Here is a 25782-nt window from a genome sequence, read left to right on the forward strand (position 1 = left end):
ACTGTTTCACTGTTACAATAACATAAGAAAAGCTGAGAATTTCTGATGGGCAGAAGAGTGAAAAGGAGCAAAGAGCAGATATATGGGGCATTTTTATTAAGTTAACTAGGTTTATACAACTGATGATTGTATTTACAATCAGCCGAGAGTTATAATAAAATTAGGTAATAGTTTTCTGATCATGCTGAAAAAGTTACGTACTCAGTCAACCAACCAGCTTTTTAAAATACAAATTCCATCAGTACTTCAACTTATTTTCCTTTCATATCATTGGGATTAAGTAATTTTTGCTCCCAGAAAATGAATGAACAATTAAAATCTTCAAATAGTTTGAAGGATAAAGAGTGTATTTGTAAGTGCGAATGGATTCATTGAATTGACATAATATTGTAATTAAATGAGCTGAATTAATGTTCGGGCTCTCTATTTTGTATCCATCTCCAAACTATTCACATGTAAACACACTCCCACCAAAGGCAATTCCAGTAGTCAGGTAAGATATGTATCCCAAGTCCTCTACTTGGTGACTATAGTCCTGGACAATAAATGGTTAAGCAGTAGTCTAAAGCAGACCTGGGAATGAAACCTAGGATACTGACCTGGGACTGAAACCTAGGACACTATACACTAGAAAAAAACCTCATACCAGAAAATTTAACATAGCAAGACACATTAGAATTACCTATATGGAACATGGGGATCACAGCAATCTCCTCCTAGGGGTCAATACATTTAAGAAAAACACTTAGCTCAGTCCAAGGGGGGCCAGGTAGCCCCTCCCCTTCAGGTCTCCAATGCAAACAGAGAGACTGAGGAACAACTGGGAGCCTCATTTTTTAAAACTATCTATAAAACCATCTTAAGTTTATTGTAAAATCCATGCCCACTATAAAATCTATAAATAGTGTAAAAGATAGAAGTATAGAAAAGACGAGGCTTCCTCTTTCCTTACACTTCTTATTTCACTCCCCCAAAATAACCACTGTTGAAGAGTTTGTATAATTTGTTTTGGAGATCACACAATTTAAAACATAAATGATTTATTTTAAAAAGAAGAAAAGGAAAAAAAAAAGTATCACAGTATCCTTAATTTTCTGAGAACTTTTGTTTTTCAAATAACCATACAGTATAACCCCTCATTTTGAGGCTAGTAAGAAAATGGATAAACCTGAAAATGCCCATTGTCTAAGACTGTCTCAATAATGACATTTCATCCAATAAATCCCATAGATTCTCACACATGTACTACCCTAAAGAGACTGTACAAGCATGTTCACTGTAGCATTGTTTGTTAAGAGGGAAATTTTGAGAAAATTTAAAATGTTCCTCAATAGAGAAATGGAGTAAATACGATACATCTCTATGAAAGAATATTACACAGTAGTGAAAGGAATAAACTACACTTATATGTAACAGGAGAGACTGACCTCAAAAACCTAATGTTGAATAAAAGAAAAAAACTATGTAAAACAATATATATATGGGGCTTCCCTGGTGGCACAGTGGTTGAGAGTCTGCCTGCTAATGCAGGGGACACGGGTTCGGGCCCTGGTCTGGGAAGATCCCACATGCCGCAGAGCAACTAGGCCCGTGAGCCACAACTACTGAGCCTGCGCGTCTGGAGCCTGTGCTCCGCAACAAGAGAGGCCGCAATAGTGAGAGGCCCGTGCACCGCGATGAAGAGTGGTCCCCGCTTGCCGCAACTAGAGAAAGCCCTCACGCAGAAACGAAGACCCAACACAGCCAAAAATAAATAAATAAAAATAAATTTTAAAAAAACAACAACAAAAAACACGGTTCGAGTACTTCTAAAACAAAAAACAAACAAAAAACAATATATATGGCAAGACACAGTTGTGTGATTTTTAAATGTACAATATTATCCCATATCTGTATTTTATAGATATATAAATGTGGTAAAAACAGAAAATTATGGTATAGAAGAATATACACCAAATTCGTGATAACAGTTGCCTCTGGGAAGTGAAAGTAATCAGGATTGAGTAAGGAAACTATGAGGACTTTAACTGTAACGTTAATTGCTTTAAAATACAAACTTAGGGCTTCCCTGGTGGCGCAGTGGTTAAGAATCCGTCTGCCAATGCGGCGGACACAGGTTTGAGCCCTGGTCCGGGAAGATCGCACGTGCCGCGGAGCAACTAAGCCCGTGGGCAACAACTACTGAGCCTGTGCTCTAGAGCCACAGCTACTGAGCCTGCAAGCCACAACTACTGAAGCCTGCGTGCCTAGAGCCCGTGCTCTGCAACAAGAGAAGCCACTGTAATGAGAAGCCCGCGCACCGCAACTAGAGAAAGCCTGCGTGCAGCAACAAAGACCCAACGCAGCCAAAGAATTAAAAAAAAAACTTTTTTTTAAAGTTTAAAAAAATAAATAAAATACAAACTTAAAAAAAGTCAAAAATATTAACATTTAAAAAAAGAAAAAATATTAACATTTCTTAATTGTAGGTAGTGGACAGAAAAGAGTTAACAGAGGCGCAAGCCTGACTGCTATCCTTTGATAAAGCATGCTTACAAGGTTAGCCCTTGACTGGCATCTCGGAATGTAGATTTCGGAAGGCTTCCCACCACCCTAACAGATAAGAGTGGCTTACTGTGCCTAAACTGTTTTTGCAAACAGTATGTTTTATGCTCAACACCCATCTTTGTTCCGGGAGTCTATAATTTGGGAATATGCTAGGCAGAGGGTGCTTATGTGACTAGCACTGCCCTCTCTGCAAAAAAACCCTGGCCACCAAGTCTCTAACAAGCTTCCCTGGTAGACAGTATTCAGGGGTGCTGTCACAACTTGTTGCTGGGGGAATTAAGTGTATTCAGTGTGACTCCACTGGGAAAGAACTCTTGGAAGCATCTCCCTGGTTTCCTCCAGACTTCGCCCCATGAATTTCTTTCCTTTGCCAGTTCTGCTCTGTATACTTTTTCTGTAATAAATCTTAGCCGAGAGTGACTATATGCTGAGTCCTATGAGTCCTCCTAGTGAGTCATGGAACCTGAGGGTGTTCTTGGGGACCACCCGATGCAGTTTTTGTTTTATCATATAGAGTGGGGACTTCCCTCGTGGCCCAGTGGTTAAGACTCCACGCTTCCACTGCAGAGGGCGCAGGTTCGATCCCTGGTCGGGAACTAAGATCCTGCATGCCAGGCAGCCAGGCCAAAAAAAAAAAAAAAAAAAATAGAGAGCGAGAGGGGGGCAGGATCGGAGGATATGGGGCGGGGGGTGGCAGGTGAGAAAATAGGAGAGGCTGAGAGTGGGAGAGAGTGGGAGGGAGGAGGGAACAAATGCTTTGAACTCAATCATTCCTATCCTTTTCCTTTCTTACAAGACATTCAAGCAGACATCAACTTCTCTTCCCACCCACAAGTTATTCCTTGACCCAAAAAAGCCTCCTGCAGGAGATACCTCATCTGTTGCAGACAGCCCACAGCATATTCTCGCACGTACTGATCTGGATAGTTGAAATCTAGAAGCTCCAGGGCCTCCCGGGGGGGCAGTTTAGGCCAAATCTGAAGTAGTGCCTGAAGCTGTTTAAAAATTGAAACTGGTTCAGAAATTATAGGAAAGAAAAGTAATCTATTTTTCCTTGGTACACAGGAGCAGAGATGGGTCAAAAGAAAGAAGAAGCATACTTGCAGTTACTAAGGCCTCAAAAATCCATTGCTGTTAATACAGATTAATAAAGATTGTCTCTGTTGAAAGATTCTATCGGTAAGCAAGTAAAAAAGCTATTATGTACTTACCTGGAAGTAGAATGATACACTGAATATATGAATTCTACAATCATTAGCCATTAAATAATTTTTTAAAGGAAAAAAAGGTGGGGGCAGAAGGTGGGGGGGAAGGTGAGAGGAAGGGGAGGGGGAAACAGCAGAGGGAAATAATCAAGAAATACTTAAAGGTCAAATTCAAAGTACAAATATAAGCTGCAAGGTTCAAACTAATGAAAGGCAATTTACATATAAAAAGTACATTAATAACAACAGAAAATTATCTTGAGGAAGTTTACTTTTAGTTCTTAATATTTTTAAGAGTATCACTTTACAAAACTTTATTGATTATAACATGTTTAAATCTGTTAAATCACAGTACCTAGTTATTTTATATACACAAGATAAATACAGCCAGTTTCCCATTTACAGATGCCACTTAGAAATGACCTAGATATAGGATAAAAAAGAATCCCATGGGGGGATGAGCTGGGAGTACTGGTGAAGGGTGGGTTCAGGTGGACATGGTCACATCTTTGGAAACCCTAGTTCCAGAAAACCCAAATCTCTAGAAAGTATTCTCACCTGCCTCCCACCAGAACACAGTGAGACTCATCAGGTTGATTTTTTTTTTTAAGGGTCGATTTTGGAAAGAGTCCCTTCCTCCTCATGGTTTTGATATGTTTATAGCTTACATTCTTATCAGGGATGGTAAGTGGGAAGAAAAGTGGTTATGGAGGAAAGCGAAACATTTTTGATAATTATGATTTGTGGCCCTCCAAAGCTCAACCCTATCAGACAAAATCTTATTCCTTAATATCTCATTTATATTGTTGGGTTTTCTTGGGTATCACTTATGTAGCACTGACATCAAGTCCAAGGAAGAAACACAAAATGTATGCAAGATGAGAGCTACAAGAATATGGCAAATAGATGGCAATGGTTGGAGGCTTTTCTCTCAATTGCCTGCTCAAAGTCATGTAGCAAGAGATGGCCTGCAGTACCTGCTGCCTGCCTTGTCATTTGTCACTTGAGCATCTGTGAGAGACTTGGGCTTTGAAAATTACATAAAAATAATTTATTTTATTATTTTAATTCTCCAAATTATTCAACCTCTCATTAACTTGTCAAGTGCTCAAAAAAAGTCAATATCTAAATGAGTATCTAGCAGCTAAGTTAAAAGGTATCTTCTCATATGAAGCAAATTTAAAAGTTAAGTTCTCTAATGATAATTTTTTAAAAATTAATTTTCAATTATTTTACATTAGAAAAAAATAACCCTTTTGAATAATTTTTAAAAGTTGACTGCATTGCCTTTTTAGTATACATTTACATAAATTACTAACACGGATATGAAATGTGATACATTACAATTTACATAATGAATTACATCAGTTATTCAACAAATACACTGAAATGTTAGTTTTCACATTTTAACTTTTACCTTAAATTTTGGTTCAATTATTCTTAAACTTGTACTGAATAAAAAGATTGTCTTATACTTGCTCTTTTAACATATAAAGTGCATATATGCATACACTACATAGGCAGACATACACTTACCTGTGGTATCAAAATCCCATGGGGATGGGGCTATTAGGGGAAAATATGTAAAAAGGGTCCTAAGGAGTGTAATAATGAACAAAAGTTTGAGCAATACTGCTTTAAAGATATGAAACACCTAAGTCACCCCACGTATTATCACTGATGGGGCTCCCTGCCCACTTTCCCCAGGGCCCTAATGGACTAGCAGTCCTCCTTATGGATAAAGGGGACTGTTTCTTGAGCGTCTGAAAAGATAGTTTAAAAAAACCTCCTAGCATCCCCAGTTAACACGTGGAATACACTGCTCCACAAAGACAATACTGTAAAGGATAGATAATGTTATATAATACCAGAGGTTCAACTATGGTATAGGTTAAAAACAGACCTACTATTGAAAAGTTATAACTTTTGCCAGATTATTTATAATTATTAAATCAATAATATAAACATAAAATTAAATAAATTACCAAAACTCATCACTTCAGTTTGGGGAAAGCTATGGAAGCAAATAGGGAAGGGAAATCTGACTCAGCCATATAAATAGTGAAAGCAGTGCTGACTAATTAATTACCTGTCTGCTGCAGAGACTATTGAAACCCCTTCTGCAGTATGCCAACAGAATGTTTTCCTGTGGATTAATGGGAGGCTACCCTTCTATAGAATTTTCACCCGTGGCATATGCCTGCAGAATATGTGCACCAGGCTCTGACTCTCCACTTCTCTTAGGTAGTCAATTCATTGAAAATACAGTTTATATTCTCTTGTACCAGTTCAGTGTAACTGGCAATGGGATAGGGTTGGGGGAGAAGCCAAAACACATTACTTTTTATTCCGCTGATTTTCTTTTCTAGACTACTAAAAGGGGGGATTAGGATTGTGAAATTCATGCCTTCCTATACTTCCTTACACACATTTAGGTTTTTCTATAAGAATATTAAGTTACACTACAGACTTTCTTCTACCACAATGGAGGAAGTTAAGTTATATCTGAAAACAATGCTTTAGATTTACTCATGGAAATGAGACAAATATACTAAACTAAACTCCTCAGTGTAAAAATTTCTGCCCCTGGGGTTCGAATAAAGAAATATTAAGCCTGAATTGTCTCATTCCATTTTCTGACAGTTGACATACAAAACCTCCCTCTCAGATATCTTAAGAGTACAGCAAGAAACTTTTTTCTATTCTAATTATATGCAAAATAATAATATGATGCATTTCTTGGATAGGCACTTAGAACTGAATGCTATTCATTGAGAAGTAGGCAAATGTGCCAGTTAAAAAATGCTTATATTCAACCATTAGAGGGGTTCATAGAAAACTAACCTTGAATTTAAATAAATAAATGGTTAGAAGACAACTGTGTCAGAACAATTAAAATCTATCTAGATGACAAAAATAGTTCCTTTTCAGAGTAAGTAATTTTCATGTGGTCTGTGTAACCAGTTTAAACAAGGCACATCATATAATTTTGTAACATGATTCCAAAAAAATTGTTAGACCCTAGGAATAAACTCAAAAGAAATCCTTTCTAAACTTAATTTACGAAGTAAAACAATAAAATCAAAGATTCAAAAAAATATACCTGATTAAAAGAAATATACATTTCTTGACTAAATTTTTAAAGTCATTATAGATTTAATAAGACAAGAAAAAATTTTAAAAGATCAGTTGAATTCAAGTAAGGTGAATATCGTTATTTTAATATGCCAAATGTATTCATTCTGATTAAAAAATAATTTCAAGAATCTTTCTGTAGAGCACTGATGACCAAGTGAATTTAATAATGCCAGTGCTTTTCAAGTAGCTAAAATCTGGTGGGTTTTTTTGGATCAAACATTTTTTCCCCTTTTTCTTTTCTGCTTAAAGGAAAATATTCATCAACACTGACCAACTTTAAATAAACAGTAAAATTGATCTAAATGGCTTATGATCTAAAATGTTAACTTTTACAAAAGAGGTAATTTTCAAACAATACATATTCATTTTAGGACACTCACTGCAAAGCGTCTTAAGATTAAAACCTTGGAGTTCATTGATGAAACTGTTAGAAGTAGCCCAGAACCTACCACATGCTGGCAGTAATTACAGATGATTACACCAAGACCTAAGTCTTAATTATCTTTAGTAAAAGATATAGAAACCTACACAGAATCTGGGATTTTGAAATCTTAAAACTTTCTGGTTTACCATTTAGACCAGAATATGTAAGAGTTTAAAACCTCAAAATTTCTCCTGCAGAAAATTATCCAACCTATGGAAACGTACCTATGTAGGAAAGGACAATTTACATGAAATCAACAAAGTAACATATACTGCTGAATGGAGTTACAGAAATGATCTTTTGTTACCTGAGCAACATCCTCAAGTTTATTCCACTTGATTGACAGCAGTAATTTTGGCAATGACTGTGGGAAATTCTCTCTGCAGTCTTGTCGCAATGTCCAAATAAGATCCATTTCATTCTCACACAGTTGAGACAACGGATCCCTGTCCAAGATTTCTTTCAGTACAGCAAGAAACTTCTTTCCACCTCGACTCTAAGAAAGTAAAATTACTCATTACAGAACTGAACTGTGTAAACATCACGGGCAAACCTTGAACACAGGGGTTAGAGGCACCAACCCCCAAGCAGTAGAAAATCCCTAAATTCGTAGATTCAACCAACCACGGGTCACGTAGTACTGCAGTATGTGTTTATTGAAAAAAATCCACTTGTAAGTGGATCTGCACAGTTCAAACCCGTGTTGTTCAAGGGTTAACTACGCAATGAATTTTTCAACAATTTATGAGCTTTAAAATTTGAGATATTAACAATCTAATTCCGTAAAAAGTTGGATACCCCTTTAAAAGTTTTTCTTAAGCTGAATATTAAATTTGTAAGCTAAGGATGAAGAAAAATATTATTCTCAAACAGTTTTTTAAAAGGAAGAAAAAAGAATACTGATAAAAAATCCGTATGTAAACACTAGGTGGCAGAATTGTAATTTGGATTAAAAAGAAGTCATTATTTGAACTGAGTTTCTCATCTTTTTTAATTTTTAATTTTTAATTTCTATAAAGAAAAAAACAAAATCAAAGATGAACCAAATTTATAAAGTTTTAAAAAAAATTAATAAGTGCCTTCTTGGCTCTGAGGCATTAAAACATTTAGAGTAAGGACTGAAACTTGGCTAAAAGTAAACATAAAAAAATAGTTATCCCATTTTCTTTCCCAATCCTTATAAGAATATATTAAAATAAAGAAAATGGACCATACTATTTTTTGAATCCAGACTCTGAATTATACTAACATTAAAAGAAAAAAGGGGGCTTCCCTGGTGGTGCAGTGGTTAAGAATCCGCCTACCAATGCAGGTTCGAACCCTGATCTGGGAAGATCCCACATGCCATGGAGCAACTAAACCCATGTGCCACAACTACTGAGCCTGCACTCTAGAGCCCACGAGCCACAACTACTGAGCCTGTGTGCCACAACTAGTGAAGCCTGCGTGCCTAGAGCCTGTGCTCCACAACAAGAGAAGCCACTGCAATGAGAAGCCTGTGCACCGCAATGAAGAGAAGCCCCTGCTTGCTGCAACTAGAGAAAGCCCGCGCGCAGCAATGAAGACCCAACGCAGCCAAAAATAAATAAATAAAATAAATTTATTAAATAAAGAAAATAAAAAGAAAAAGGTACATTTCCCCATATTTAAAGAAAAACTAAACCATTTAGGCGAAAGCATATCCTTTCCTTACCCCCCACCCCCCCAAAAAAATCTCCAGAATTATCTGACAAGATTCTGTAAGGATTTATATTCCATTAGCACATTATTTTGTACTTGAAATTATTTTAACTGGGATTTCATATAAACATTAAAATAAATAAAAGTCATATCACTAATTTTCTAAAGTAGTGAGATTCAAAATAGTATATGCATATGTTAAAATAATTAGGATGACATGATTGTCTATGTAGAAAATCTGAAACAATCAACAAAAACACCATTGGAACTAATAAGCAATTACAGCAATTGTGGGATACAAGGTCAATATATGAAAGTAAATCCTTTTCTTATGTATTAGCAATAAATAAGCGGAATTTGAAATTTAAAACGCAATAACATTTACATTAGCACCCCAAAATAAGGAAACAGATATGAAATTAACAACATACGTACAAGATCTATATGAGAAAACTACAGAACTCTTATGAAAGTAATCAAGGAATTAAACAAATGGAGATATATTCCATGTTCACGGATAAGAATATTGTCAATATTCTTATCCATGAACTGACAATCACAATATTGTCAGTTCTTCCCAACTTAATATCAACAGATTCAATTCAAACCCAATTTAAATCCCAGTAAGTTATTATGTGGATATCAACAAACTGATTCTAAAATTATATGGAAAGGCTAAAGACCCAGAATAGTCAACACAGTATGGAAGAAGAAAGACCAAGGTTGAGGGACTTCCCTGGTGGCGGTTTCACATTTCCTTATTTTAAAACTTACTACAGGGACTTCCCTGGTGGTGCAGTGGTTAAGAATTCACCTGTCAATGCAGGGGACATGGGTTCGAGCCCTGGTCTGGGAAGATCTCACATGCCACGGAGCAACTAAGCCTGTGCGCCACAACTACTGAGCCTGCATCCTGGAGCCCGTGAGCCACAACTACTGAGCCCATGTGCCACAACTACTGATGCCCGCACGCCTAGAGCCCATGCTCTGCAACAAGAGAAGCCACCGCAATGAGAAGCCTGTGCGCTGCAAGGATGAGTAGCCCCCACTCGCCGCAACTGGAGAAAGCCCGCACGCAGCAACGAAGACCCAACACAGCCAAGAATAAATAAATAAAATTTATTCTAAAAAAAACAAGGTTGAAGGACCGACACTACCTGACTTAGATAAAAATAAACGTGAAAAGCAAAACTATAAAACTCCTAGAAGAACACAGGAGAAAATCTAGATGACTTTGGGTTTAGCAATAACTTTTAACATGTAACACCAAATGCATGATCCGTCATTGAAAGAACTGATACCTTGGACTTCATTAAATTTAAAATTATCTGCTCTGCAAAAGACATTGTCAAGAGAATGAAAAGATAAGGCACAGGCTGGGAGAAAATATTTGCAAAAAGACATATCTGATAAAGGACTGTTATCCAAAATATACAAAGAACTCTTACAACTCAACAACAAGAAAACCACCAGACAAAAAAATATGGATCAAAGACCTGAACAGACACCTCATCAAATAAGATATACAGTTGGCAAAAATATATATATAAAAAGATGCTTAATATCATGTCAGCAGGGAAATGCAAATTAAAACAAAAATGAAATATGACTGCATACCTATTAGAATGGCCCAAATCCAGAACACTGACAACATCAAATGCTGCTAAGGATGTGGAGCAACTCTTATTCATTGCTAGTGGAAATGCAAAATACTACAATCCCTTAGGAAGACAATTTGGCGATTTCTTACAAAACTAAATATACTCTTACCATACGATCCAGTAATCATGCCCCTTGGCTATTTACCAAAAGGAGTTGAAAACTTATGCCCACAAAAAAACTTGTAAACGGATGTTTATTTGGCTTTATTCAAAACTGCCAAAACTTGGAAGCAACCAAGATGTCCTTCAGTAGGTGAATGGATAAACTGTAATACCTACAGACAATGGAATATTATTTAGCACTAAAAGAAATGAGCTATCATCCCGCAAAAGGACATGGAGGAACCTTAAATGCATATGACTAAGTGAAAGAAGCCAATCTGAAAAGGCTACATGTAAAATGATGCTGACTACAACATTCTGGAAAAAGGCAAAACTATGGAGACAATAAAAAGATCAGTGGTTGCCAGGGATAGAAGGTAGGGTGAGGGAATGAATAGGCAGAGCACAGATTTGCAAGGCAGAGAAATTACTTGGTATGATATTATAATGATGGATATATGTCATTATACATGTGCCCAAACCCACAGAATGCACAACAGCAAGAATGAAACCTAAGGTAAACTGTGGACATTTGAGTGATTATGATGTATTAATGTAGATTCATCCTTAGTAATAAATGTACCATCTGGTGAGTGATGTTGATAATGAGGGAGGCTATACATGTGCAGGGGCACGGATATATGGCAAATCTTTGTACGGTCCTCCCAATTTTGTTGTGAGTCTAAAATGCTCTTCGCAAAAATTAAGTCTTACACACACACACACACACACACACACACACACACACACACTCTCTCTCTCTCTCTCTATGTATGATTACAGTTTTATACTCAGAGCCTCAATCTAAAGAGGGTATGCTTTATTTTACAAACTTGACTGAGTTTCTTTTTTCTTTGCAAAATGATCATAAGAAGTTATCAGAATTTGAAAATGTTAACTCCTACATTTACATATAAAAGTGAAACCTGTTACTGCAAACAACAAAAAGTATAAATTGCTCATGCCTGAGAAAGGCAGACTGCTGTTAAGTTAAATAGCCCAAAACCTAGCAGACTACTGTAATTTCATGGATCAAAATTAGACGCTAGAGACCTACTGTAAGTAAATATCCTGAAGACCTAGGAATAAATGAAGAGGGAAGAGCAGGGGGTTAGCTGTATAATTGTAGTGTGATTGTTTACTGAGCTATGAAAAGCACAGCACTGGATAAAGCCAAGGTAAAAACAAACAACTACCAGAAATGTGGCAGTAAGCCAAAAAAAACCACAGAATCTTACATCCTTTTACAAAACTCAGAACAATCAGCAATGAAAAATTACACTGTAGTGCAACTGATGAACTTACACACATGTTAAAATGCTTGCATTAAAATAATGGTAGAAAGCAATGAAAGTTAACACCTATATTCTCTGCTTTGTTTTTATGTTTAGATTTTTCATAATTATATACACATTATAATAGTGATTACTGACCAAAATAAAACACAACATATATATCTTGCCATAATCAAATGAAAAAAAGACTGTGGCTCTTTCCCGTTCCTTACTGGGGTGGTGGGGCTGGAAAACTCATCTGTCATATTCAGAGGGGCTAGAAACTCAAAACAGCGTGTTAGCCGTGTGCTTGTCAAGGATGGAATTAACTATGTGTTGGCCAGACTGACCAACACACAACCGGAGGATGAGACAGCCCATGTAGTCAGGGCTGGTGGGAAAGAGACTGAGAAGATGTTTATATGATTGGGAGATTGATTACAGAGGATTGAGCAAATAAGTAAATATGTTAAGGTTCATAGGAATCCAGATTTCTCACTGTCAGAAAAGGTAATTTAAAATATGTTAAGGCAAAAGGCTAGAAAAAAATCCTGTGGTGGTGAATCCAAACTGGAGACATTGATAAGAACTTATAGGTTTTAACAGACAAAGAAATATATCTCTGTGCTTATATATGCTCAAATATTATGCAGTCAAACACATACTACCTAGTTCTGTTTCATGAAAAGGCCTAGATGCAATTGCATGCCAAGGGTAATGAGCATACCCAGTGCCCAGAACTTGGATTCTAAATACTTTTAACAAGTAAAAGGAATCAGGTCTCCTGGGAGAAATGACTGAATCCAAAGCTAGGGTAGAGAAAATACCAGATGAGCCTTGGAACACTTTGTTGTACCAGAAAGAAGGAAACGCTCAAAGAATCGTCTATAAAGACATGTCAAAAAGACTCAAGACGGAACTTGAATGGGTTGCCACTGGCCAAATCTAGGTAAAATCTGAACATCAAAATTAATGACAGTTACTAATTATAAGTCATTAAATAAAACAGAAATCACAAATCCAATAATTTTTTTTAAAGTAAGTAAATAAATGGGGGAGAAGAAAAACCTCGACCCCATGGTATAAGTCAACTAACAAATCCAAAAGGAAAATAAATTTGAAAATCAGCATATGGCAAACCATTGTAATAATACTGGTTCAGGCAAGATATATTAATAAATATTAAAACAAGTGGGTGAAAGTTAGACGTGAAACAGTATGTTTACTTAGTCTCAAAATATGCCCACAAACTACTTACTTATTAACTTTACAGTAGAAAAACCTAGTAGACACTATACTAACCAAGTGATAATAATTAACGTCAACAGTAATGGGACAGGTTGACATTGTTTGCCTTTGAGTAAAATGCAGTAAGAACAAACTACCACTTCAATCTATTTATGCTAAAAATGCGTAGCTGGAATCTGATCATGACAAAACATTAGGCAAATCCAAACTGAGTGACATTCTACAAAGTAACCGGCTTGTATTCTTAAAAAACATCAGAGTCGTTAAAGATAAGGAAAGACTGAGGAACTATTCTAGAATGAAGAAAACTAAAGACACATGTTAAAGAAATGCAACAAGTAATCCTGGGTTGGATCCTGGACCTATAAAGGACATTATTGAGACAACTGGCTAAATATGAATGGAATGTGTGAATTAGACAACAGAACTGTATCAATATTATTTTCCTGATTTTTATGAATTGATTCTGGTTAGTTATGAGAATATCCTTGTTTTTAGGAAATATACACTGAAGAATTAAAGGATAAAATGTCATGATGTATGCCACCTCATCTCAAATGATTCAGAAAGAATTGAATACACACACTCAAAACGATAAAACAAATGTGGTAAAATGTTAACCGTTGGGGAAGCTGGATGAAAGTTGTATGGGAATTCTTTGTACTCTTCTCCCAAGTTTTCAGTGAGTTTGAAATTTTTAAAAACATGTTTGCTCTTTCCTTCCCTAAAATTGAAGGCTGTAAAGACCCCAAATCATTCTACTAAGAAAACATTCTAGGTAGATCTCCAGAACCTCTGAACTAAAGGCTGAGTCATCATCTTCATTCGCAAAAGCCAGCCATTAAGATTTTGTGTCTGGGTTTCTGCAATAAGAAAATAAGACAAACTTGATAACACACATTTTAAATCAGAGCAGGGTTTCTCAACCCCCATGCTATCTTGTTGTAGGAGGATGGTCCTGTATATGGTAGACAGTTTAGCAGCCCCTGAACTCTACTCACTATGTGCCAGAAACAACCTCCCATGACTTGAGATAACTAAGAAAATTTTGAGACAATGCCAAATGCCCCACTGAAGGCAAAATAGCCTCAGGTTGAGAACCACTGGATAGGAAGATCAAAAGCTGCCAATTCAATAATCATAATTCACAAAGACCACATTTTTTTCTATTCTACTGACCCATGATCCTTGACAACCACCTGTTTTAAAAAATGCCAACACTGGGACTTCCCTGCTGGTCCAGTGGTAAAGAATCCACCTTACAATGCAGGGGATGCAGGTTCGATCCCTGGTCAGGGAACTAAGATCCAACATGCCACGGGGCAACTAAGCCCATGAGCCTCAACTAGAGAGCCTGCGTGCCGCAAACTACAGAGCCCATGTGCTCTGGAACCCTCACGCCACAACTACAGAGCCCACGTGCCCTGGAGCCTCCGTGTCACAACTAGAGAGAAGCTCGCGCACAGCAACAAAGATCCCGTGTGCCACAACTAAGACCTGATGCAGACAAAAAAAATTAAAAAAAATTGCCAACACCTATTAGGCTTAACACCATCAAAAGAACAGAAGCGCTGGGAAGGATATGGAAAAACTGGAATCCTTTTGCAGTTGGTGGGAATGTGAAATGGTACAGCCACTGTGGAAAACACTGGCAGTTCCTCAAAAAATGAAAAATTGAATTACCATATGATCCAGCAATTCTACTTCTGGGTATATACCCAAAAGAATTGAAAGTAACATCTCAAAAATATATTGTACACTCATGTTCATAGCAGCGTTATTCACAATAGCTAAAATGTGGACACGAACCAAGGGTCCATTGACGAATGAATGGATAAACAAAATCTGGTACATACACGCAATGGAATATTATTCAGCCTTAAAAAGGAAGGAAATTTTGACATGCTATAACATGGATGAACCTTAAAGACATTACACTAAGTGAAATAAGCCAGTCACAGGAAGATAAAATACTGTATGATTCCATTTATATGAGGTTTCTAGAATGGTCAAATTCATAGAGACAGAAAGTAGAACAGTGGATGTCACGGTCTGAGGGGAAGGGAAAATGGGGAGTTGTTTAATGGATAGAGAGTTTCAATTTTGCAAGATTAAAAAGTTCTGGATATCAATTGCATAACAATGTTTTAAGTATATTGTGAATATACTTAACACTTGTGAACTGTACACTTGAAAATGATTAAGACGGTAAATTTTATGTGTACTTTACTACAATTAAAAAAATTTTTTTTCATTCCAAGAGCAGGCTTAAGTTCCTTTGTAAGGTGTTGGTAAATTCAAAAATAAATTGTATGTGTGTACATATTATACGTATACATGTTTAATATATATCTATATACCTATAAATGTACACACACACAAAATTCAACAAGTCAACTTACCATGATCTTATTAAGGAATGTAACATGCTCTTGGCATACACATGAAGAGTGGATTAAACAGTGGAATGAGAACTTAGTTCTCTTCATTCCTTTCATTCAAAAGACCATGAAGTGCCTTAAGTATTTAAAAATACTAATCAGTGGGACTTCCCTGGTGGTCCAGTGGTTAAGAATCCACCTTCCAATGCAGGGGACGCGGGTTCGATCTCTGGTCGAGGAACTAAGATCCCACATGCCGCGGGGCAACTAAGCCTGCATGCTGCAACTACTGAGCCCGCACACCACAACAAGAGATCTCACATGCTGCAACAAAAATTCGCGGGCTGCAACTAAGACCTAACGCAGCCAAATAAATAAATAAAAATAAAAATATAAATCAGTAACAGTTCTAGGATACAAGGAAAATGCGTAACACAGGAATCCTTTAATGAGAGAAAGTAGATAGGATCAGGGATCAGATCTGCTGAGATTCAAGCGGTAGTGAAACACACAGTTCCCGGAGGCATTCCAGCTCAGAATCAGAGGATACAAGGGATGAGAGGAGGCCAGGGGGAATCGTCAGGGGAGTTATCACAGGATCTGCGCATGGAGCAGCTGCTTTGGTCAGGCTTGCCCCTTGCTCTGTTTATGCTGAGCTGAAACAGCAATGGGATCAGCCCTAGACTGAGGTGAGGAGCATGGGTACTGAGTCATAAGGAGCCACCTGATCTCAGAAGGTATGGAAATCTTCATACAGGAGACCCATTGTCAGCACAGTCTACCCTAAGTCTTACAGATATTGAACACAGATTACAGTGAATAAGCAAACAACCAGGGAGTCACAAGTACAAAAGAGCTAAACTAAGAATCACCAAATATTGAGAAAAACCCATATGAAGACAGACAGATGTCAAAAGCAGAAGCAAGACCACTTCAAAAACAAGATTATTTAATTCCTCAGAGAGAACTAAGGTGACATTATAGCCATGAAAAAGGAATTAACAGAAATCTTTTAAAAGATAAATAAAATTTTAAAAAGAAAAAAGAAACAAACTCCAACCTGACTAATAATAAAAGAATGCAAGTTAAAATAATGACACCATTTTTATGTTCACAGTGTGGGTGTGTTGTAAATTTTAACTCTTTTAGGGTATGCAATTTGGCAGAATTCTTATTAAAAAGGGACATACCTTTCAATCTATAATTTCATTTCTAGGAATCCATCGTACAAAATACAAACATGTATATAAAGATGTACAAAGTATTCACTGCAACGCAGCTTCAGTGGAAAATAATTAGAAATAAGCAAAACATCCATCAGTAGAGGTATGAATATTTAATAACTAATGGCTACCAATAATTAATGCCATGAAATGTAAACAAGGCTTTATAAAGAGAGCAGGGGAGCTCTTCATACAGACATGACAAGATCCATAAAATGCGTTACATGAAAAAGGAAGAAACTATATATATAAAGATCTCATATATTTTAAAAATATATAGATATTTACACACAAAGCTAAACTGTTTATATAGTTATCTCTGAGCGAGAAAGGTAAGTGGCAGTTATTTTAAAAACTTTCATTTTTGGTTTCACACAATTTATTAATGTACCCACCAAAAAAGAAAAAAAAGTACGTCAAACCTGGGCAAGAGGGACTTCCCTGGTGGTCCAGTGGCTAAGACTCCACACTCCCAATGCAGGGGGACCGGGTTTGATCCCTGCTCAGGGAACCAGATCCCACATGCCCCAACTAAGAGTTTGCATGCCACAACTAAAGATCCCACATGCAGCAACTACAAGATCCCCGCACGTCGCAACTAAAGATCCCACACGCTGCAGCTAAAAAAGATCCCGCATTACCATAAAGAAGATCTTGCACGTGGGATTATTAAAAAAAAAAAAAAAAAATCCGGGCAAGAATATTGCATCATCAGTAAGGAGGGAACTCTCTGATTTAGGTAAGGCAGCAGTAGATCACAGCAGAAATAATAAAAATTAATTTACGCTTCTGATGTTCAAGGAGCAATATTAAGACTAATAAAAGGTAACTAAAAATAGGCATGAGAATGAAGATAGGCCTACATAACTGTTATTTCTTAAACTGTAATTATATGTTTCAGTAATTGCCAGACAAGCTGGTAAGTGTATACTTATAATAAACTTATTTCATTATAGAGAGCTACACTTGACCCTTGAACAATATGGGGATTAGGGATGCAGACCACCTGCACAGTCGAAAATCCATGTATAATTTTACAGTTGATACTCTGTACCCAAGGTTCTGCATCCATGAATTCAATCAAACTGCAGATCATGTGGTACTGTAGTACCTATTTAATGAAAAAAAATCTGCATGTAAGAGGACCCACACAGTTCAAACCTGTGTTGTTCAAGGGTCAACTGTACTCTTAAAGTATTTGTAGTAGCAAATAACTTGCACTGAAAGGCTACTGAAATTTTTGAGAACTCTAATGGTAAAGCAGAAGACAGCCTGTGGAATAGCCAAAACAATCTTGAGAAAGAAGAATGGAACTGGAGCAATCACGCTCCCTGACTTCAGACTATGCTATAAAGCTACAGTAATCAAAACAGTATGGTACTGGCACAAAAACAGACACATAGATCAATGGAACCGAACAGAAAGCTCAGGAATAAATCCGCACATTTATGGTCAATTAATCTACAACAAAGAAGGCAAGAATATACAATGGAGAAAAGACAGTCTCTTCAATAAGTTGCACTGGGGAAACTGGACAGCTACATGTAAAAGAATGAAATCAGAACATTCTCTAACACCACATACAAAAATAAACTCAAAATGGTACTATAAGATTCCTAGTGGAAAACATAGGCAAAACACTCTGACATGAATCAGAGCAATATTTTTTTGGATCTGTCCCCTAGAGTAACTGAAACAAAAGCAAAAATAAACAAATGGGACACAGTTAAAAGCTTTTACACAAAGGAAATCGTAAACAAAATGAAAAGACAACCTACAGAATGGGAGAAAACATTTTCAAACGATGCAAGCAACAAGGGATTAATTTCCAAAATATACAAACAGCTTATACAGCTCAATATCAAAAACAAACAAACAACCCAATAGAAAGATGGGCAGAACACCTAAATAGACATTTCTCCAAAGAAGACGTACAGATGGAAACAGGCACAAGAAAAGATGATCGACATCTCTAATTATTAGAGAAATGCAAATCAAAACAACAATGAGGTACTACCTCACACCAGTCAGAATGGCCATCAACAAAAAGTCTACAATTAATAAATACTGGAAAGGGTGTAGAGAAAAGGGAACCTTACTACACTGTTGGTGGGAATGTAAACTGGTGCAGCCACACAATGGAAAACAGTATGGAGTTTCCTTAAAAAACTAAAAATAGAGTGGCCATATGATCCAACCATTCCACTCCTAAGCATATACCCGGAAAAGATGAAAACTCTAATTTGAAAATATCCATGCACACCGATGTTCATCATAGCAGCACTATTTACAATAGCCGAAACATGGAAGCAAACTAAATGTCCAATGATAGACGAACGGATAAAGAAGATGTGGTATTTGCATGTACACACACACACGCCACAATGGAATATTAGTCATAAAAGAATGAAATAATTCCTATTGCATAGCACAGGGAACTACATTCAATATCCTGTGATAAACCATAATGGAAAAGAATATGTGTATATATATATGTATAACTGAATCAGTTTGCTGTACAGTAGATATTAACACAACATTGTAAATCAACTATACTTCAATAAAATAAATTTTTAAAAAAATGAAATAATGCCATTTGCAGCAACATGGATGAACCTAGAGATTACCATACTAAGTGAACATACAAATGAACTTATCTACAAAACAGAAATAGAAGAGACACAGAAAACAAACATACAGTTACCAAAGGGGTAAGGTGGAAGGGATAAACTAGGAGTTTGGGATTACAGATACACACTACTATATATCAAATAGATAATCAACTTTATTCAAACTACTGAATATAGTTTCCTGTGTATAGCACAGGAAACTATATTCAATATCTTGTAATAATCTATAATGGAAAAGAATGTGAAAAAATATATATATATGAAACCGAATCAGTTTGCTGTACACCTGAAACACTGTAAATCAACTATACTTCAATTAAAAAAGGAAAAAAGAAAAGAAAAAAAAGGGAAACAAACAAAAATAGAAGACAGCCTGGGCCAGATGCTTCTCCAACTAACCAACATTAAATAGTGTTTTCATTCTGTGCAAATAACAAAAGCATATACATTATCTCCATTTGTCTCCTGGCTTCTATCTAATTACCATTCTATATAGAATGGCATTACTAAAGTCACTTGAAAGTTATAAACTGGTGACATGAAAAGAAAAAAACAGATTAAAACTCAGCAAAGTCTTAAAGTGAAAGTCAAAAAATTAAATTAAAAAATACGGATGGTAGAAATATTATATATATTGTAAACTAAATAGACAAAGTAATCTATTTTGTAGTCTTTGGGCAGAAACTATGGGAATGGTGTATGTAGCAGAGACTGCTATTTGTCTCTTAATGTGCATTCTCCCCTTCTTACTTTATTAACTACAATCTCTTACTCTTAGCCAAGCACACGACTGCCCAGCTAACAACTACATTTACAAGCCTCACTTATAGTTAGGTATGGCCATATGACTAAGTTATGGCTAATGAGACGTGAGCAGAAATGAAGCATATTAATGATATCCTCAAAAAGAATGGGTGCAGCCTCTAGTCTTGCTTTTCCTGTTCCTGTGGGCTGGAAAGTAGTAATGTAGGAAGCTGAAGCACCAATATTACATGAGACAAAAACTACATATTAACATGAAAGAGCACCAAGATGCAAGAAACCTGGGTCCCCAGCATTGCGAAACCTGCCTTGAATATATCTGCTCTGTTATATCAAAGAAATAAAGAAAATTACAGCCTCCTCATTCAACTGAATAATATTAAAAAAGATGGTATTGTTAATCTATGAAGTGTCATAGCATCCCTTACAGACTACCTGCTCAACCTGTGCTTGTATCAGAAAAGGGCTTACCAGCTGAACACAGACCAACCACAAACAGCTGCCATTTAACAAAATATTATCATGTACATACTCACACACACTCAGACTGTTCTTGCATATGAGCATGGTCTCCTGTATGACATGAAGGTAACTAATAATGAACACAACTTTGTAATAAGGGCTATTTTAAAACCTTGATACTTACTGATACATTAGCACTATCACTGCTTGCAATCTCAGCTGCCTTTTCAATAATCTGTTTAAAAAAATTAAGAAAATTAAAATTTGGCTCTTGTATTTGTAAAATTTTAAGTGTAAATTACTACACTTGTACATAGACTATAAGGAGCTACATATGATCTGGCATTTCTGTGGTTTATAACATAAGCATGAATTTTAAATGCAAAATGGTATTATGCAGTGATTCCCAGTCTTCAAACTCTTGACAACCAGGAAGCAATGGTATTACTATAAAGGACTGTTAACTCCCAGGGTACACTAGGATTGTCTATAGATAAAATAAGCAGTGGCTTGTAATATGTGAACAAAATTTTAATATAGGTAAATATTTTCTGGTTAAGAAAATGCAGTTATGTAAGAGTTACGAAACAAAGAATAAGTTTCTGTCATTTGTCATGTTTTCTTCTGAATTAACAGATATCAAAAGTAGAAGTAATATCAAGGGAGAACCTAAAAATATTTTTTAAATTCATTAAGTTCAAAAGAGGCTCTGATTCTTGAAAAGATGGGGAACCCACTAGTCTATTGGGAAGGCTCAGCAGGTAAAAAAATCTGAAGATCCATGTCCAGTTACTGAGTTGACTAATTCTCCACAAATAATTTAATTGAATCCTTATGTGTAAAATGTACTGGTAATTTCCATCCTATTTCATAAGGTTGTTATGTGATAAAATGAGATTATATTTAATAAAATTAAGCAATAACCATAAAAGTTGATTTGAAAAGCAAAATGTATACAAGTACAGCAAAAAAACATTAAATAAAAATACAAGGAACTTTCACTTTTTATATCTGCATTATATTTTTTAATGATCATATATAAAATTGTACAATTAAAAGAAAACCAATAAATATATTATACATATTTAAAGACTAAAATCTCCATCCCAAGTAGATCTTCAAAGACAGACTCTCCAAGGGATCAGAAAGGCAAAAGGAAAGTTTAGTGGCCAGTTGTAGACGACTCTCTTGACAACAATGCTGGAACAGAACATTTTAAAGAAACTGGACTTATCCTGAAATATTAGATTAAAAATACTTAAATTTTCCCAAGATATTATATTTGTAAAAACACTTCAAAAAGCAACTCATTTGATCCAAAAGAAACTATAAATGACTGTTGAACACATACCATAATTGAACACAAAAAAAGTCAGAGCTTGGACTTTTAACTGTATCACAAGTAGCTATAGTTTATGGATAAATTCCTATTCTAAGGAATAAAGCCATAGCAGAAATGTAATGGATGCATCAAAATGTACCTTCTTCTACTCAGTGTAACACTAAGGTATATGGTTCTTGACATGTGAGATTTCTACTGTTGTAATAATCACAAATTTTAATTTTGTTGTATATTACTGATCGGAAGAACATTTAAAAAAAAATGAAATGAAAAACTACTTCTAACGTGGATAAAATTCAAGTAAATTGAAAATAAAGAAACATTTGAGTTACATTAATTTAATTTACACACTATATTTAAAATCTACTCTGTATAGGTCTGATAGTGCTGAATGTTAAATACAATTAAGTGTATAGGTAGATTAGTTGAAATTTTAGTATAATACCAATTTTTAAAGGCAGCTTGGTCTCACATGCATTAAGTAAATCAAATAAAATTCCTGTTTATTATGTGAGAATTTGCTCAAAGATTTCCTCACGAAAATCAGCATCAATCATACCTGAAACAAAGAGGCCAAACCTGAAGGTACAACATATGACAGCTCAGCTCTCTTAGCACGTAAATGATCATAGCCCAGTTTTCAACCCCCACCAGACACTCTCCATATCCCCAAAACATGCAGCCTGTAGACTAAGGAAATGTGTTGAGAAATAGAAGCCCTTGCTATAGATTCTACAAAAATAACAGCACCTTAGGAAGTCCTACTATATTAATATTCAACATAAATAATCTGTTCTTTGAATACCAACTCTAACACAGTAGTGATTGTCTTTAATCTGAACCAACATGCTGGGCACGTTTCACTGCACGTTTCACATGTTTATTAGATTTACATATGAATGCATTTATAGCCCTTGTAATTGAAAAGGACCTCAGAGAACAATTATGATTTCCTCATTTTATAAATGAGGAATCTGAACTCCAGAGGGGCCATGTCTCACTCGGTCAGTGATAAAGCCAGTACTAAATACAGTTGGCTTCCTGCTCAGTGGTCTTTCCACTGAACCAAGATGTAAATGTATATGACGTCTTGAAAGAGAAAGACATATATCGCTTAAATGATAAACATATAGAGCCGAGAACTAATAATCCAATTATTTCATACACAGTGGCCCTTTAAATAATTAGCTTACCTTATCAAAGGGAGGATAGTAATAAGGTTGTTTTTTATTCTCTGGGAATCTGATGTGCAAAGCTGTTGCATTTTCAGTATATGGATTTGTTTGAACAGTTCCCATTGGATTCAACATTTCTTCAAGCTCATCTAAAACATGCAAATAATTTTGATTCTTAGGAAAATGTTTTTGAAACTAAAACAAAACTTTAATGGATTTCAATCCATTACTTTAAAAGTGTGTCACCTAAGGAAGTTTGGCAGACAGTATCAGTAAGCCTCTAATTTTCTTAATGCTTGGCACAAAATTTGAATATGAGTTTATATACATCTTTAAAATGAAAAACTTAACAGAAATTAATAGCTACCTCACCTCTTTCTTCAAATGTGTTCAAGTATTCTCAATCTACAAAAAAAAAAAAAAATTGGAACTGCTCTCGTCCCATCAAAATTAGGTGGCCCATAGGAATTTTTATTATTTCATCACTATATATCAATTTCTTAGTCACATATGTTCTGATTTCCAGGGTCATCACAGTACCCAAACTGATATTTTGAGAGTCATTAATAACATTCCTTTTGACAAACCTAATGTTGGTAATGTTCCTCTATAATCTCATAACTGCTGATGTAGTTAAACACCTTCTCTGGTAGTTTCTCAAACATTCCATCCAAGTGGTACTTCTTTAACCTCACCAACTGTGACATTCTTCAAGGCACTCCTTCCTCTTCTCTACCACCCTAAATATGTTCTATTCACAGATTGGGCATGGGAATCAGAATTTCAATGTTATCTTAAACCCTAGAGCTCATATAACTTTCTCATTTCACAGAGAAGTAAACTGTTGAAGAGACATTAAACCATGAGAAAACAAGAGTTAGCAGTACAAACTAAAGTCTCCTCTCTGGAAACTAATTTCTCTTTTCTTATAACTGATTTTTTGCACAGTTGTTCTTTTGTACTTCCTAAGGAAATAAAAGATAAAAGTACATTCTGTCCAGGCTTAATGTCCAGGTAGTATGCACACTGAGAATTATCTCCCAAAGCTAGAAAATCTTTACAAAGTATTGGGTGGTCCAAAAGGTTCGTTCCGTTTTTTCTGTAAGATGGCTCTAATAGCACTTAGCTGTCTTTAACTTCATTTGAAACAATTTTGTTAGATTGTATGTGACAGCTGTCATATCAGCGTGCATTTAAAAAAAGACTTATCAAAATTGGTGAATTTCTGTGTAGACATTTTAATATTGAAGATGGAAGAAAAAAAGCAACATTTTCGGCATATTATGCTTTATTGTTTCAAGAAAGGTAAAAATGCAACTGAAACACAAAAAGATTTGTGCAGTGTATGGAGAAGGTGCTATGACTGTTCGAACGTGTCAAAAGTGGTTTGCAAAGTTTTGTGTCGGAGATTTCTTGCTGGACGATGCTCCGCGGCCGGGTGGAACAGTTGAAGTTGACAGCGATCAAATCGAGATATCAATTGAGAGCAATCAACGTTATACCACACGGGAGACAGACGACATACTCAAAATATCCAAATCAAGTGCTGAAAATTATTTGCACCAGCTTAGTTATGTGAATTGCTTTGATGTTTGGATTCCACATAAGTTAAGCAAAAAAAAACCTTCTTAACCATATTTCCGCATGCAATTCTCTACTGAAACGTAATGAAAGCATTCCGTTTTTAAAACAAATTGTGACGGGAGATGAAAAGTGGATGCTGTACAACAATGTGGAATGGGAGAAATCGTGGGGCAAGCGAAATGAACCACCACCAACCACACCAAAGGCCGGTCTTCATCCAAAGAAGGTGATGTTGTGCATATGGTGGGATTGGAAGGGAGTCATCCATTATGAGCTCCTTCCGGAAAACAAAACAATTAATTCCAACAAGTACTGCTCCCAATTAGACCAAGTGAAAGCGGCACTCGACAAAAACCGTCTGGAATTAGTCAACAGACTAATCTAAAACGCATAATCTTCCATTAGGATAATACAAGACTGCATGTTTCTTTGATGACCAGGCAAAAACTGTTACAGCTTGGCTGGAAAGTTCTGATTCATCCGGCTGTATTCCCCAGACATTGCACCTTCGGATTTCCACTGATTTTGGTCTTTACAAAATTCTCTTAGTGGAAAAAATTTCAATTCCCTGGAAGACTGTGCACCTGGAACAGTTCTTTTCTCAAAATGATAAAAAGTTTTGGGAAGATGGAATTATGAAGTTGCCTGAAAAATGGCAGAAGGTGGTGGAACAAAAAGGTGAATATGTTGTTCAATAAAGTTCTTGGTGAAAATGAAAAATGTGTCTTTTATGTTTACTTAAAAAACCGAAGGCACTTTTTTGACCCATCCAATATTTACAAGTTTCAGCTCCTTAATCAACCCTTTGCTTATCTTGTTTAATACTCTCACATCTCACAGATTCCATTTTGACCTGGACTGAAGGAATTCTCATAATTTATACACTTCTGAAGCTGATTTCTCAGCAAATTAATATCCTATATTTGTGCTATCTAGTAGCGTTA

The 25782-nt window shown here is 35.9% G+C and overlaps 1 protein-coding gene and 1 long non-coding RNA gene across 8 annotated transcripts in view; one reads left to right on the plus strand and one right to left on the minus strand.

Annotated features, from left to right (window-relative positions):
* Positions 1-25782, plus strand: part of LOC309660571 — a 202219-nt gene that overhangs the window by 111938 nt on the left and 64499 nt on the right. The window lies entirely within an intron of this gene.
* The window catches only part of PIK3CB (phosphatidylinositol-4,5-bisphosphate 3-kinase catalytic subunit beta), a 194059-nt gene that overhangs the window by 34727 nt on the left and 133550 nt on the right, over positions 1-25782 (minus strand). For 6 of the 7 annotated variants that reach the window (XM_082461189.1, XM_082461187.1, XM_082461186.1 and 3 more), the window contains 4 exons: positions 23273-23403; positions 20922-20972; positions 7622-7810; positions 3421-3542 (listed from right to left, as the gene is read on the minus strand). In XM_082461189.1, coding sequence (XP_082317315.1) covers positions 3421-3542; positions 7622-7810; positions 20922-20972; positions 23273-23403 — 493 coding nt within the window. The remainder of the gene's footprint in view (positions 1-3420; positions 3543-7621; positions 7811-20921; positions 20973-23272; positions 23404-25782) is intronic. The other variant, XM_082461188.1, reaches the window with a different exon arrangement.

Source organism: Balaenoptera physalus (assembly GCF_965194825.1).
Source record: "Balaenoptera physalus genome assembly, chromosome: 4".
Lineage (NCBI taxonomy): Eukaryota > Metazoa > Chordata > Mammalia > Artiodactyla > Balaenopteridae > Balaenoptera > Balaenoptera physalus.